The 12,161-nt window shown below is 41.2% G+C and overlaps 1 protein-coding gene across 13 annotated transcripts in view; it reads left to right on the forward strand.

Annotated features, from left to right (window-relative positions):
• The window catches only part of LOC134802928 (protein daughterless), a 182,602-nt gene that overhangs the window by 142,733 nt on the left and 27,708 nt on the right, over window positions 1-12,161 (forward strand). For all 13 annotated transcript variants that reach the window (XM_063775653.1, XM_063775655.1, XM_063775645.1 and 10 more), the window contains 2 exons: window positions 8,305-8,470; window positions 9,438-9,562. In XM_063775653.1, coding sequence (XP_063631723.1) covers window positions 8,305-8,470; window positions 9,438-9,562 — 291 coding nt within the window. The remainder of the gene's footprint in view (window positions 1-8,304; window positions 8,471-9,437; window positions 9,563-12,161) is intronic.

Here is a 12,161-nt window from a genome sequence, read left to right on the forward strand (position 1 = left end):
TCGATATTCGAGGTAGCTAATACTCAGTTCTGGCGGCAGGGGTTTTCGAGTTCACATCACACAAATGGTTTTTATATGGTTTGTATAGGCCGGTACCGTTTCAATGATGCGTCAGCTAAATGTAATAAAGTTTTAAATTGAATCTTGCATGTGAGCGTGTGGTATGAATTTAGTAATTTTGAGTATGGTGCAGAAATTAAATTTACATCCCTTTTTTTTCATTACATATTTAGTTATAGGTACGTTTCGCACCCCGCTTGTCATCTTTCTATTTTGTGAAATATTTAATGTAGTACCTAAACGGTAGAATAAGTAGAGATTAAAATGTATAGGGATTTTCTTACCTACATATATATCCGCCATTATCAGCCTTAGTTTTATTTTGTGCGAGATTCTATTCTCGTGTGACATCCCGTGGCTAGTTTTTGCTTAATATAATTCCTGATAATATAACAATTAGAATTAATGAGAGCCTTCACAATAAAGCGTCGTGAATCCTGTACAAAAAGAAAGTCCCGTTGGTTGAGACAGTGTAAGACACAAGCGGCAGCGGTAAAACTGAATTGAAAAACTACTCTATGGGTTTATTTATACTGAGTTATCATTTTACTTACTTACTCCGTTGGCTCAGCGACCCAAAATGAGACTTGGCCTCCGACATAAGACAGCGCCACATTTCTCGGCGCCATTTTAAACATTTTATAGTATAAATATTTCGCAATGTTAAACTTTAGTGTAATAAATATTACATTGGCAAATGTAACCTTTTTAGAGAGAACGAGCGAGAAGAAGAAAAGAACTTACATTAGCGTCTCTCGAGGCCGGCGTCTAGTCAACTCTATGGCTTCTGCTCGACGAAGCGTTGGCGCAACTGCGCCATGATTTCCATAGCGCTGCCGCTGATTAGTCGCCGACGCTCAAAAACCGCTAGTGTCTCTGAAATAGCAGTCGCGTCCGCTTGTGGCTTGGGAACTGACAGGAAACGAAGGAGCGAGCTGGGGACAGGATGTAGCGTTATGATTATGATTCATGCAATAATCGCTGCTTCTCGAGAGCATGCTAAGAAATTATAGCACTGTCTCTGCCGCATTTCTTTAGTTAAAACCGGCCAAGTGCGAGTCGCACTCGCGCACGAAGGGTTCCGTACCATTATGCAAAAAAAAGGGAAAAAAATCACGTTTGTTGTATGGGAACCCCACTTAAATATTTTTTTTTCTGTTTATATATAGTATATGTTGTTATAGCGGCAACAGAAATACATCATCTGTGAAAATTTCAACTGTTTAGCTATCACGGTTCATGAGATACAGCCTAGTGACAGACGGACAGAGGAGTCTTTAGTAATAGGGTCCCGTTTTTACACTTCGGGTACGGAACCCTAAATACCAAGCGCGCAGCACAAGATACAAAGATGGACAAGAAAGGTTTTCAAGAGTACTGCAGTATTACATAAATTATTTTAAAAGCCCGGTACAGGCTTTTGAAGCATCACCCCTGGAAATCCTGCAACTGTATGTGTCCATTATTGTGGTAGCTTATAAAATGAATTAAATAATTTCGAAGCTAATTGGTTGTGATAGTAGAAATAGGCGCGACATTCTAATTTTCGGGCCAAAGTCAACTCTTCGAGCCTACATTTTTTTAATTTGCCACCCTTTTCTACTGACAAGGTCGCTGTGCCAGAGTATACCTACTATATTATTTAAAAAAAAACATCTGAAATACCTGACATTATAAATGACAACGATTTCTGCGCTTGCGCTCAGACACTGTCACATGACAATGTTGTAACATACGCTTGTCTATTCGTAAACCTTATGTATTTGTATTAAGGTTCACAATGGCTCAGCCTGCCGTGTGGTCTATGTATAGTACAAAGAGTTTCTCATATAGGCTTGACCATAACCAGCTTCCTTGTACGTTTAAGGGTTAACTAACGCGGACAATTGAGATAGCACCTTATTGTGCGTACACTCGCGGTCACGATAATGTGGACATTAGTTTACTTACAACATAAATATGTATATCGGTTATTCATTTAATTACCTACAAGTCCTAAAACATAAATATGTTGATTTGAACTGAAATGAAATAAATATATTGCTGTGACATACGCAAACTTAAATATTCGTAGCCATATTTGTTAAATAAGACAAATAATAAAAATTAGATATTCAAACATATATTTAACTGATGATCGATGATTGTAAATTAAATTTATAGTATTTAAATAGTCCAATTGAATTTCTTAGAAATTTTGACAAATATTGCTAACTATGCAAATTACCGACCTATTAAACTATAATAATGAAAAGATTATTCGATCTGTTTGAATAGTAGCAAGATCAACACAAACATACATCTATTTATAATAATGATCTAACAATGCAAACAAATTATAATCAAATTTAAAATTCATATATTGTCTCCTTCTCCGTCTAAACCAGTTTATGACGCATTATACCTACTTTTGATTATCATTCAATATTGTTAAAAACAATACTGATATTTAGTAGCTAATAACTATGGAAATCAGTGGGATACTCAGATAGGGTAGAAAAAAAAATCGGGCAAGTGCGAGTCGGACTCGCGCACGAAGGGTTCCGTACCAAATAAAAAAAAAAAAAAAAAAAACGGTCGCCCATCCAAGTACTGACCACTCCCGACGTTGCTTAACTTTGGTCAAAAATCACGTTTGTTGTATGGGAGCCCCATTTAAATCTTTATTTTATTCTGTTTTTAGTATTTGTTGTTATAGCGGCAACAGAAATACATCATCTGTGAAAATTTCAACTGTCTAGCTATCACGGTTCGTGAGATACAGCCTGGTGACAGACGGACGGACGGACGGACGGACGGACGGACAGCGAAGTCTTAGTAATAGGGTCCCGTTTTACCCTTTGGGTACGGAACCCTAAAAACTAAGTAATACCTAGATACAACAAAAAACGTAAGGCAAATGCAGGCGATTCCTGTATTATTCGAAATGCCTGAATTTATTCGAAACATAAATTCATAAGAATGTCTTTTTTTTTCATTTTCATTTATTCACCATAAAGTAATATGTGCATTACATGGTATGTCGTTATAGGCAATCGAATGCTTAAAATAAGTACAATACATTACAATAAATAGAAATGAATTAAAAGTAATTGTTGTCAATCAAAATAATTATAAAATTTCCCTTCAATAGCCATCAGCTCATTACGGATAAGTAAGTATTTAGGTACATTCAAGTGTAAAAATATGTTTCTATTGTTTTTTTATATATATTATTCATCGATTAGGACTGTTAGGAGATAACTACACACAGACAGATTCGTCATCATACGAGAAATATGATAAGCTAGTTCAAGGTGACGTGACTCACTTTTAATTTGATTGTATAGTTATTGATATCAATAAGCGTTTGACAAATATATAGTATATTATAGTACCTATATACTATCTAAGTTGTGAAAAAATTGTAGGTATATTATGTTTTGTGTTTACGTTATTGTTCGCTGTAGTGAAAAAATGTAGGTACGTAGGTTGCCCTGAAAGTTTCGGGAATTGCATACTTAGGAACGTATATTTGACATGTGTTATACCTCTTTGTTACAAGCATAGTCTCATTATTCGAAAACACTGGCCACTTAGAAAAAAAAAACAATGTTCTATTTTCAATTGTTTTTTAAAGTCGTTGAGTCGCTGGTGAAAATGGAGCTGTCCCGCGAAAGTTTTAGAGCAATGATTTATTATGACTTTAAAAGTGGATTAACACAACAACAATGTGGAGACCGATTGACTATTGCTTTTAGTAGTGAAGCACCTTCGAAGACGACAATATACAGGTGGTATTCGGAATTTCAACGTGGCCGTGTGTCTCTTGCGGATGACGTACGTGAGGGTCGACCGAAAACTGCCGTTACCGATCAAAACATCGATGTTGTTCGCCAACTGATAAAAGAAGATAGGCATGTTACATATCGGGAAATTCAGGAGACTTTAGGCATTGGAATGAGTCAGGTACAAGTTATTTTACAGCAAGAGTTGGGCGTGCGGAAGTTGTTTTCCCGGTGGATTCCTCACTTGTTATCTGACGACCAAAAAACGGTCCGTGTCAATTGGTGCCACAAAACCCTAAAAAGATTTAATGGAGGAAGCTCAACTGCCGTTTTTAGTATTGTGTCAGGTGACGAGTCATGGATTTACGCATATGAGCCTGAATCCAAAAACCAATCTCGAGTATGGGTTTACGAAGACGAGCCGAAGCCAACAAAAGTTGTTCGTTCTCGCAGCACGATCAAAAAAATGGTAGCCACGTTTGTCTCCAAATCGGGTCACGTGGCGACTATTGCTCTTGAAGATCGAAGAACTGTCAATGCCGATTGGTATATAGGCGTTTGTTTACCGATTGTTTTTGCTGAACTGCGAAAAAATAACACTAACCGCCGTATTATACTACACCATGATAATGCCAGCCCTCATACTGCTCAGAAAACAAACGACTATCTGAAGGGCGAAAAAGTCGAATTACTGGACCATCCTCCGTACAGCCCCGACCTAAGTCCCAACGATTTTTTTACTTTCCCGAAAATAAAGAATCGGTTGCGTGGTCAGCGTTTTCAGACCGCGGAAGAAGCAGTCCACGCTTATAAAATGGCCATTTCGTCAACCCCCAGTTCAGAGTTCAATAACTGTTTTGAAAACTGGTTTCAGAGAATGAAAAAGTGCATTAAACACAAAGGAGAATACTTTGAAAAACAATAAAAGTACTTTTATTTCATTTAAACGCGTATTTTTTCCAATTCCCGAAACTTTCAGGGCAACCTACGTATGTATATGTTTTGTGTTTACGTTATCAGTAGCACTTTCGGTTACCTAATAAGATTGTTATATGCTGTATGTTGCTGGCATAAAATAAACAGAAAATTACGTTTAATATGATTTAATGACCTCTAATCCTATTATCAAAAAAATATTCATAGTATAAAAGTATAATATATGAATAATCATTATTCATTAATTAGTGATTATGATGAATAATACATATAATGATTAATTGATTATGATGAATAATATATAAAGTATGAATAATAAATAATTGTCCTCGAGTGTAAAAGTACAATAAGCTCAATTACTCGCTGCGAGCTTTCGCTCGCGGCCGTGCGCTCGCGCAGCTTTCTGCGCTAGGGTTGTCACCTCATCGTATTATCATTTCATTTTGACGACCGGTCTGACCTATAGTCTGTATCTTTAGGTATTTAAATAAAAGTAAACAAAATAAATAAATAAATAAATATTATAGGACATTCTTACACATATTGACTAAGTCCCACGGTAAAATCAAGAAGGCTTGTGTTGTGGGTACTCAGACAACGATATATAAAATATATAAATATGTACTTAAATACATAGAAAACAACCATGACTTAGGAACAAATATCTGTGTCATAACACAAATAAATGCTCTTACTGGGATTCGAACCCAGGACCATCTGCTTCACAGGCAGGGTCACTACCCACTAGGCCAGACTGGTCGTCAAAAACCTACCCTCAAATGGCTCCTTATGCCAATTGAGGGTAGATGAAAACATTACATGATCAAATAATGTAGGTTAAAGTCAGGTCGTTCAGTAACAGATCCAGGTGGTTTTGTATTTGGTTGGTTAACCAATAAATTTTATAACTACCCGAAAATGTACAAATTAGTTGTTTGCTTTTATTGAAATAGGTACCTAAAGATACAGAGTATAGTCGGTAGTCACCTTGCCTATGAAGCCGGTATGGTCCTGTTCGAGTCCCGGTAAGGGCATTTATTTATGCGATGAGCACAGATATTTGTTCCTGAGTCATGGGTGTGTTCTATGTATTTAAGTATGTATTTATATTTTTTTACTGTATCAGAACGTTTTCTGTGACGTCACAATGAAGTGGCCTCCCTTTAATGATTATTATTATTCAGAGCTCACTGTGTCCCACTGCTGGACAAAGGCCTCTCCCCTCTTCTTCTACTCGTCTCTGTTAAGTGCTATATCTGGCCCTTTAATGAGTTTATGATAATTTTAAAAATATATATATCGCAAAAACATGTTTTATCTAGTTTTTTTAGTACATTTCTTTGTGTAACAAATTGGTTTTATCAAAAGAATCCAACCTTATGATAATAAAATGTTTAAAAAAGAAATAAAATAGTGAGTGACAAAAAAAATCGTTTTGTGACAACCCTGAATTGCCCCGCTAATAGCATAATTAGCATCGCCAAGACTAATTAACCTTTAGCGATATCTTTATAAACCTTTTTCGGCCTTTTTACTCCACGCAACTACATTACATGGATAATTTGCTGGACATGTCGACGGACCAATTGGGGTCATTTATTTTGTAAATAAATAAGTATAAGTACAAGCCGAGTATGGTTTACTGCCTAAATAATTTACCGAGTATGGTTGTAATTCATTTTGTTTGACACGTTTTTTAAGAACATGTAATGTCGACTTTTATGGAGTTGAAATGAAATATAGGTACCTTTTCTTTTTTTATGATTATGACAATTAACTAAACACAATGATTATCATCATCATCATCATATCAGTCAGAGGACGTCCACTGCTGGACATAGGCCTTCCCCAAAGAGTGCCACAATGACCGGTCTTGAGCCACCCGCATCCAGCGGACTCCCGCGACCTTTACCAGGTCATCAGTCCACCTTGTGAACACAATGATTATAAATGAATTAAATTATAACCGTGCCCCTTATCTATTCTAAACAATCGTTTAAATAAGTGTCTAGGAATTACTGAAACCTTTAGTATAAGAATAACTCATTGTTTAATTTCACAATGTACTTACAATTGTAGCATTCGTAACAATCACATTACAATATATATTATGTACATACACGATACACGTACACAATTATGTTCGCGTCCTAATTCTAGTATATGTAATAGAAATCCTACTTCCCAAATTAGAAAACTATGCACAAAACCTCTCCAATTCACAGGTTCAATTGTTCCACATGTATAACGCGTCATAAGTCTAGTAATAAAAACCGGACAAGTGCGAGTCGGACTCGCCCACCGCTTTCTTCCTGTTTAGTATTTGTTGTTATAGCGGCAACAGAAATACATCATCTGTGAAAATTTCAACTGTCTAGCTATCACGGTTCATGAGATACAGCCTGGTGACAGACAGATGGACGGTCAGTGGAGTCTTAGTAATAGGGTCCCGTTTTTACCCTTTGGGTACGGAACCCTAAAAATATAGAATTCTATATACTTCCTAAATTAGAAACCCGTGCTTTAGTGTAAAAGCTCCCCAATTGCAGGTCCATAATGAACAATTGTACCGTACAGGTAACGTAGCTTGCGCATTGCCCAACCGTAGTTCCTTAAAAAGCTCACAAAAGCTTTCAAAATGGCCACCACTGGACTGAACCGGGAACTGTGACTCACGGACAAGCTAACGTACTTTTGTACTTATTATGTAACACGCACTGATCTACAATGTACAGTCAACAACAGAGCTATGAATACAGGCAAAGTGCCAAAAATATGTATACACGACCTTAATGTACAGGCAATAAAGTACTGTATACATATTTTTGACACTTTGCCTGTATTCATAGCTGTGTTGTTGACTGTACTTACAAAATTGCCTGTCAAATATCGAACCAATACTTATTGTAGTTATTATAGATCTGTGCTGTACACTATATGGCTGGTGCAACTCCGTGAAGTTTGCGAGTTGTGAAACTTTTATGAAACTAAACGGTCATCCCACAAATATTTACTACTAACTACGGTGACGCAATGACCCAAAGGGAGTCCTGGCCTCCGACACCAGATCACGCCATGCCTCTCGGTCTTTCGATAACTCTATGGCCGAGGTTGAGCAGGTTTTGAGCTACTACGTCTTTGCAGCAGTACCTATGAACAAGTACCATTTCTTTAAGAACAGTCTCTTCAAAAGCTTAACCATTTTCATAAAAAAATACTAAACATGTTCTTTGAAACTAAAAATCTAATCCAGTCTGAAAAGGTGTTCGTTTTCAGCTAAGATGTTACTAACGTATGTCTTATAATATATTTTATCTGACAAACCTTATTGTAAATGATATTTATTTAATAGCCTATTTTGTGTCGCGCTGCTGGGCAAATACCCCCCCCTTTCTTTCGCCACTCATCACGCTTTGGTGCATGCTCCCGCCAGTCACTGCAAAATGCGTCGAGGTCGTCCCGCCATGTCTTTTTCAGTCTGTCTCTGCCCCGGGCATTGAAGATGGCAATTTTATAACTTGTTTTTTTTTCTCTTCCACAGTATGGCAGCGACGAATTCGGCCACGACTCACCGAGCCGGTACGCGTCACCAAAAGGAGCTGGTGGGGGCGCGTATCAAGAACCATACTACGCGGGCGGCGAATGGGCGGGCGGGTACTACCAGCCCCCGCCGCCCTACCAACATGACACATACGGGGCGTCACCTGGTAAGAAACTAACTTTTACCCTATCCAGACTGGTCTATCAGTCATGAGCTTTGGGCTCGAGTTCACTCCAAGTCTTCGCCTCTGCAATGATAGTCCGTGGCCAGGTCAGCTTTGGACGGCAACGGTTTCGCTTTCCTTGGGAATTCCCGTATAGAGCTTAACTCGGTTTTTTGGTCAGGATCCCCAAGAAGTGTGTGTCCAAATGGACTCCATTTCTGGTGCTGGATCTACTGGTCGATCGAGGTCTGGGGAAAGAGAGGAGAAGAGTTAGAGGTGATGGAACATATTATACCGCTCACTGTGAGTAACAATTTGACAAGAAAGTATGTCTCGCCAAAAATTGACAAATGACACCTGAACCTAAGCCATACAGTCTTGTAATTGTTTTGTCGGTGGCCCGTCTAGAGTCGACACACAACACTGCACCACATTTTGTAATAGGACATTGTACCACCTCATTTCCGAGGTACTTTTTAGGTTCAAAGGGTAAAAACGGAACTCTATTACCAAGACTCCCCTGTCCGTCTGTGCGTCTGTCTGTCACCAGGCTGTATTTCATGAACAGTTGAAATTTTCACAGATGATGTATTTCTGTTGCCGCTATAACAACAAATACTAAAAACAAAATATAATTAAGTGGACTAACTACGTAACTCCCATACAACAAACGTGATTTTTTTGCCGTTTTTTGCGTAATGGTAGGGAACCCTTCGTGCGCGAATCCGACTCGCACTTGGCCGGTTTTCAACTTTTTCCTACCCACACTGAAAGTACTGTATTTACCTCAGTAAATCATACGATGTAATGTATTCCCAACGGTTCGCCAACACAAATATCATTCGGTACGACCGACTCTGTTCGCAGTCTGACATTGACTGACTCTAACTGTCAGTGACGTCACTATGACGTAAGCGCTCGAGACGTCTATACACTACCCACACTATAACCCTTAAACTCCATGTTGCAGGTCTGCCAGGCGCGCCGAGCGAGCCCGCGGGGGCGGAGCTCCCCCTGCCGCCGATGTCGTCGTTCCGCGCCGCCGCGCCCCACCACTCGCCCACCGACATGCTCGTCTCCAAGCCCCTGCAGCCCGTAAGTGTCCATAACCCTGGTGAACCTCCCCTCCCTCCTCTCATGTCGTCCCCACTACTCGCCCACCGACATGCTCGTCTCCAAGCCCCTGCAGCCCGTAAGTGTCCATAACCCTGGTGAACCTCCCCTCCCTCCTCTCATGTCGTCCCCACCACTCGCCCACCGACATGCTCGTCTCCAAGCCCCTGCAGCCCGTAAGTGTCCATAACCCTGATGTAAAACTGCATAACAGGATAAAGTGAGGGTAGTGTAGTAGCCATGCTGGCGTCCAAGCTGGCAAGCAAGCATAGCCAGTGAATCTTTCCACCATATGGGTCTAGGGTTCCCTAGCGACATCTACCGTAAGACGTTACACTTCTACGAGTAATTGTTCGTGTGCATTGCAGCACTAACTCGCCCACCGACATGCTCGTCTCCAAGCCCCTGCAGCCCGTAAGTGTCCATAACCCTGGTGAACCTCCCCTCCCTCCTCTCATGTCGTCCCCACCACTCGCCCACCGACATGCTCGTCTCCAAGTCCCTGCAGCCCGTAAGTGTCCATAACCCTGGTGAACCTCCCCTCCCTCCTCTCATGTCGGCCCCACCACTCGCCCACCGACATGCTCGTCTCCAAGCCCCTGCAGCCCGTAAGCGTCCATAACCCTGTTGAACCTCCCCTCCCTCCTCTCATGTCGTCCCCACCACTCGCCCACCGACATGCTCGTCTCCAAGCCCCTGCAGCCCGTAAGTGTCCATAACCCTGGTGAACCTCCCCTCCCTCCTCTCATGTCGTCCCCACCACTCGCCCACCGACATGCTCGTCTTCAAGCCCCTGCAGCCCGTAAGTGTCCATAACCCTGGTGAACCTCCCCTCCCTCCTCTCATGTTGGCCCCACCACTCGCCCACCGACATGCTCGTCTCCAAGCCCCTGCAGCCCGTAAGTGTCCACTGTCCATAACCCTGGTGAACCTCCCCTCCCTCCTCTCATGTCGTCCCCACCACTCGCCCACCGACATGCTCGTCTCCAAGCCCCTGCAGCCCGTAAGTGTCCATAACCCTGGTGAACCTCCCCTCCCTCCTCTCATGTCGTCCCCACCACTCGCCCACCGACATGCTCGTCTCCAAGCCCCTGCAGCCCGTAAGTGTCCATAACCCTGATGTAAAACTGCATAACAGGATAAAGTGAGGGTAGTGTAGTAGCCATGCTGGCGTCCAAGCTGGCAAGCAAGCATAGCCAGTGAATCTTTCCACCATATGGGTCTAGGGTTCCCTAGCGACATCTACCGTAAGACGTTACACTTCTACGAGTAATTGTTCGTGTGCATTGCAGCACTAACTCTGGATTGCACCTTGTTGCATTTTATGCCAAAGAAAGAGCAACCATTACTTTCTGGAAAGCAGAAAAACTTTCAAGGAAGCAACCAAAGTTATCGGCCAGACTATGATGCTCCTCGCGCTGCCGCGATGTTGCCCGCTCCGGCCTGCCCTACTTACTCGCGACGCTCCTTGCCGGTCTTTAGACTCGCTCCAAAATACCGACAAAATAGGGAGCGGTGGGCATGACGAGTGGCCAGACGAGTAGCGCGGCCTCATTACATCTCTGCCTACTTCCCATCTCATTCGTCGAGTAGTATGGCCGCCGGGGTATTAGAGACTTTTTAAAACATCTTACACTCCCGTGTCTCCCGTAGTCACAAATATTTACCAAATGCACGAGTCTCGCCTGGAATGCCTTCGAAGGCGGTCGCATTGCACCCTTAGCAGCATTTATCTCCTAAAAGTTGTAAAAGACCCGAGCAAAACAATAGACCCCGCAATTACCGCCAGATGGTCAACTGCCCAACCGACGCGACGGTCCGATCGAATCTTCGTAACGCGTTACTTCGTGCTTGTATATAACGCACTGTAGCTTCTAAATTTCGAGATTAATGTCATTCTAAACGTGTGTGTAGTGTATTTATATGTATAGGTGTTTTTACAAGTGAGTGTATCATTAGTGCGTGCTACATAGGCTGATATCTACGACGATAGCTACTGCAGCTCAACTAAATCCCCGGTGAGATTAGTCTTTTTTGCATAAATTATGAGCTAGGAGCGCCCTGTACTTCACATCGCCTAACCGTATCACACAGATCACACTTTAAGGGGCCCACAGATTACCAGTTCGCCGGACGATATCAGCTAAGAAATGAAAGAAATGCTACATAATATATACAAAGTTTGTATTACCGACAAATAGGTACCCAAGAGTTTTTGACTTTCGGCTCACATAACGCGGCTGTGATTACAGGTTTAAATTCATGATTATTATTTTCTCCGTAGGAGGTTAACTATCTATGAATCTTACTTTATGGAAAAAAAATTAAATTATTGTGCAATATACTGTTCTAAAAAAAGCCGGCAGACAAAAACAATAATACTCGCACATCCCTATTGTTTTAAAAACAAAGCGATGTGTCGTAACATCTGCCGGCGTATTAGTTTTATCCATCTTTATCCTCGTGATAAAATAACTGTCACTTTTTAACACCGTAGGATAGAAAGTGACGGACACCGTTTTATCACGCTGTCACGCAGACTAGAACGACCATCATATCCGTACCGTTCACTGAATAGTAT

The sequence above is a fragment of the Cydia splendana genome, chromosome 25 (assembly GCF_910591565.1).
Source record: "Cydia splendana chromosome 25, ilCydSple1.2, whole genome shotgun sequence".
NCBI classification, from domain to species: Eukaryota; Metazoa; Arthropoda; class Insecta; order Lepidoptera; family Tortricidae; genus Cydia; species Cydia splendana.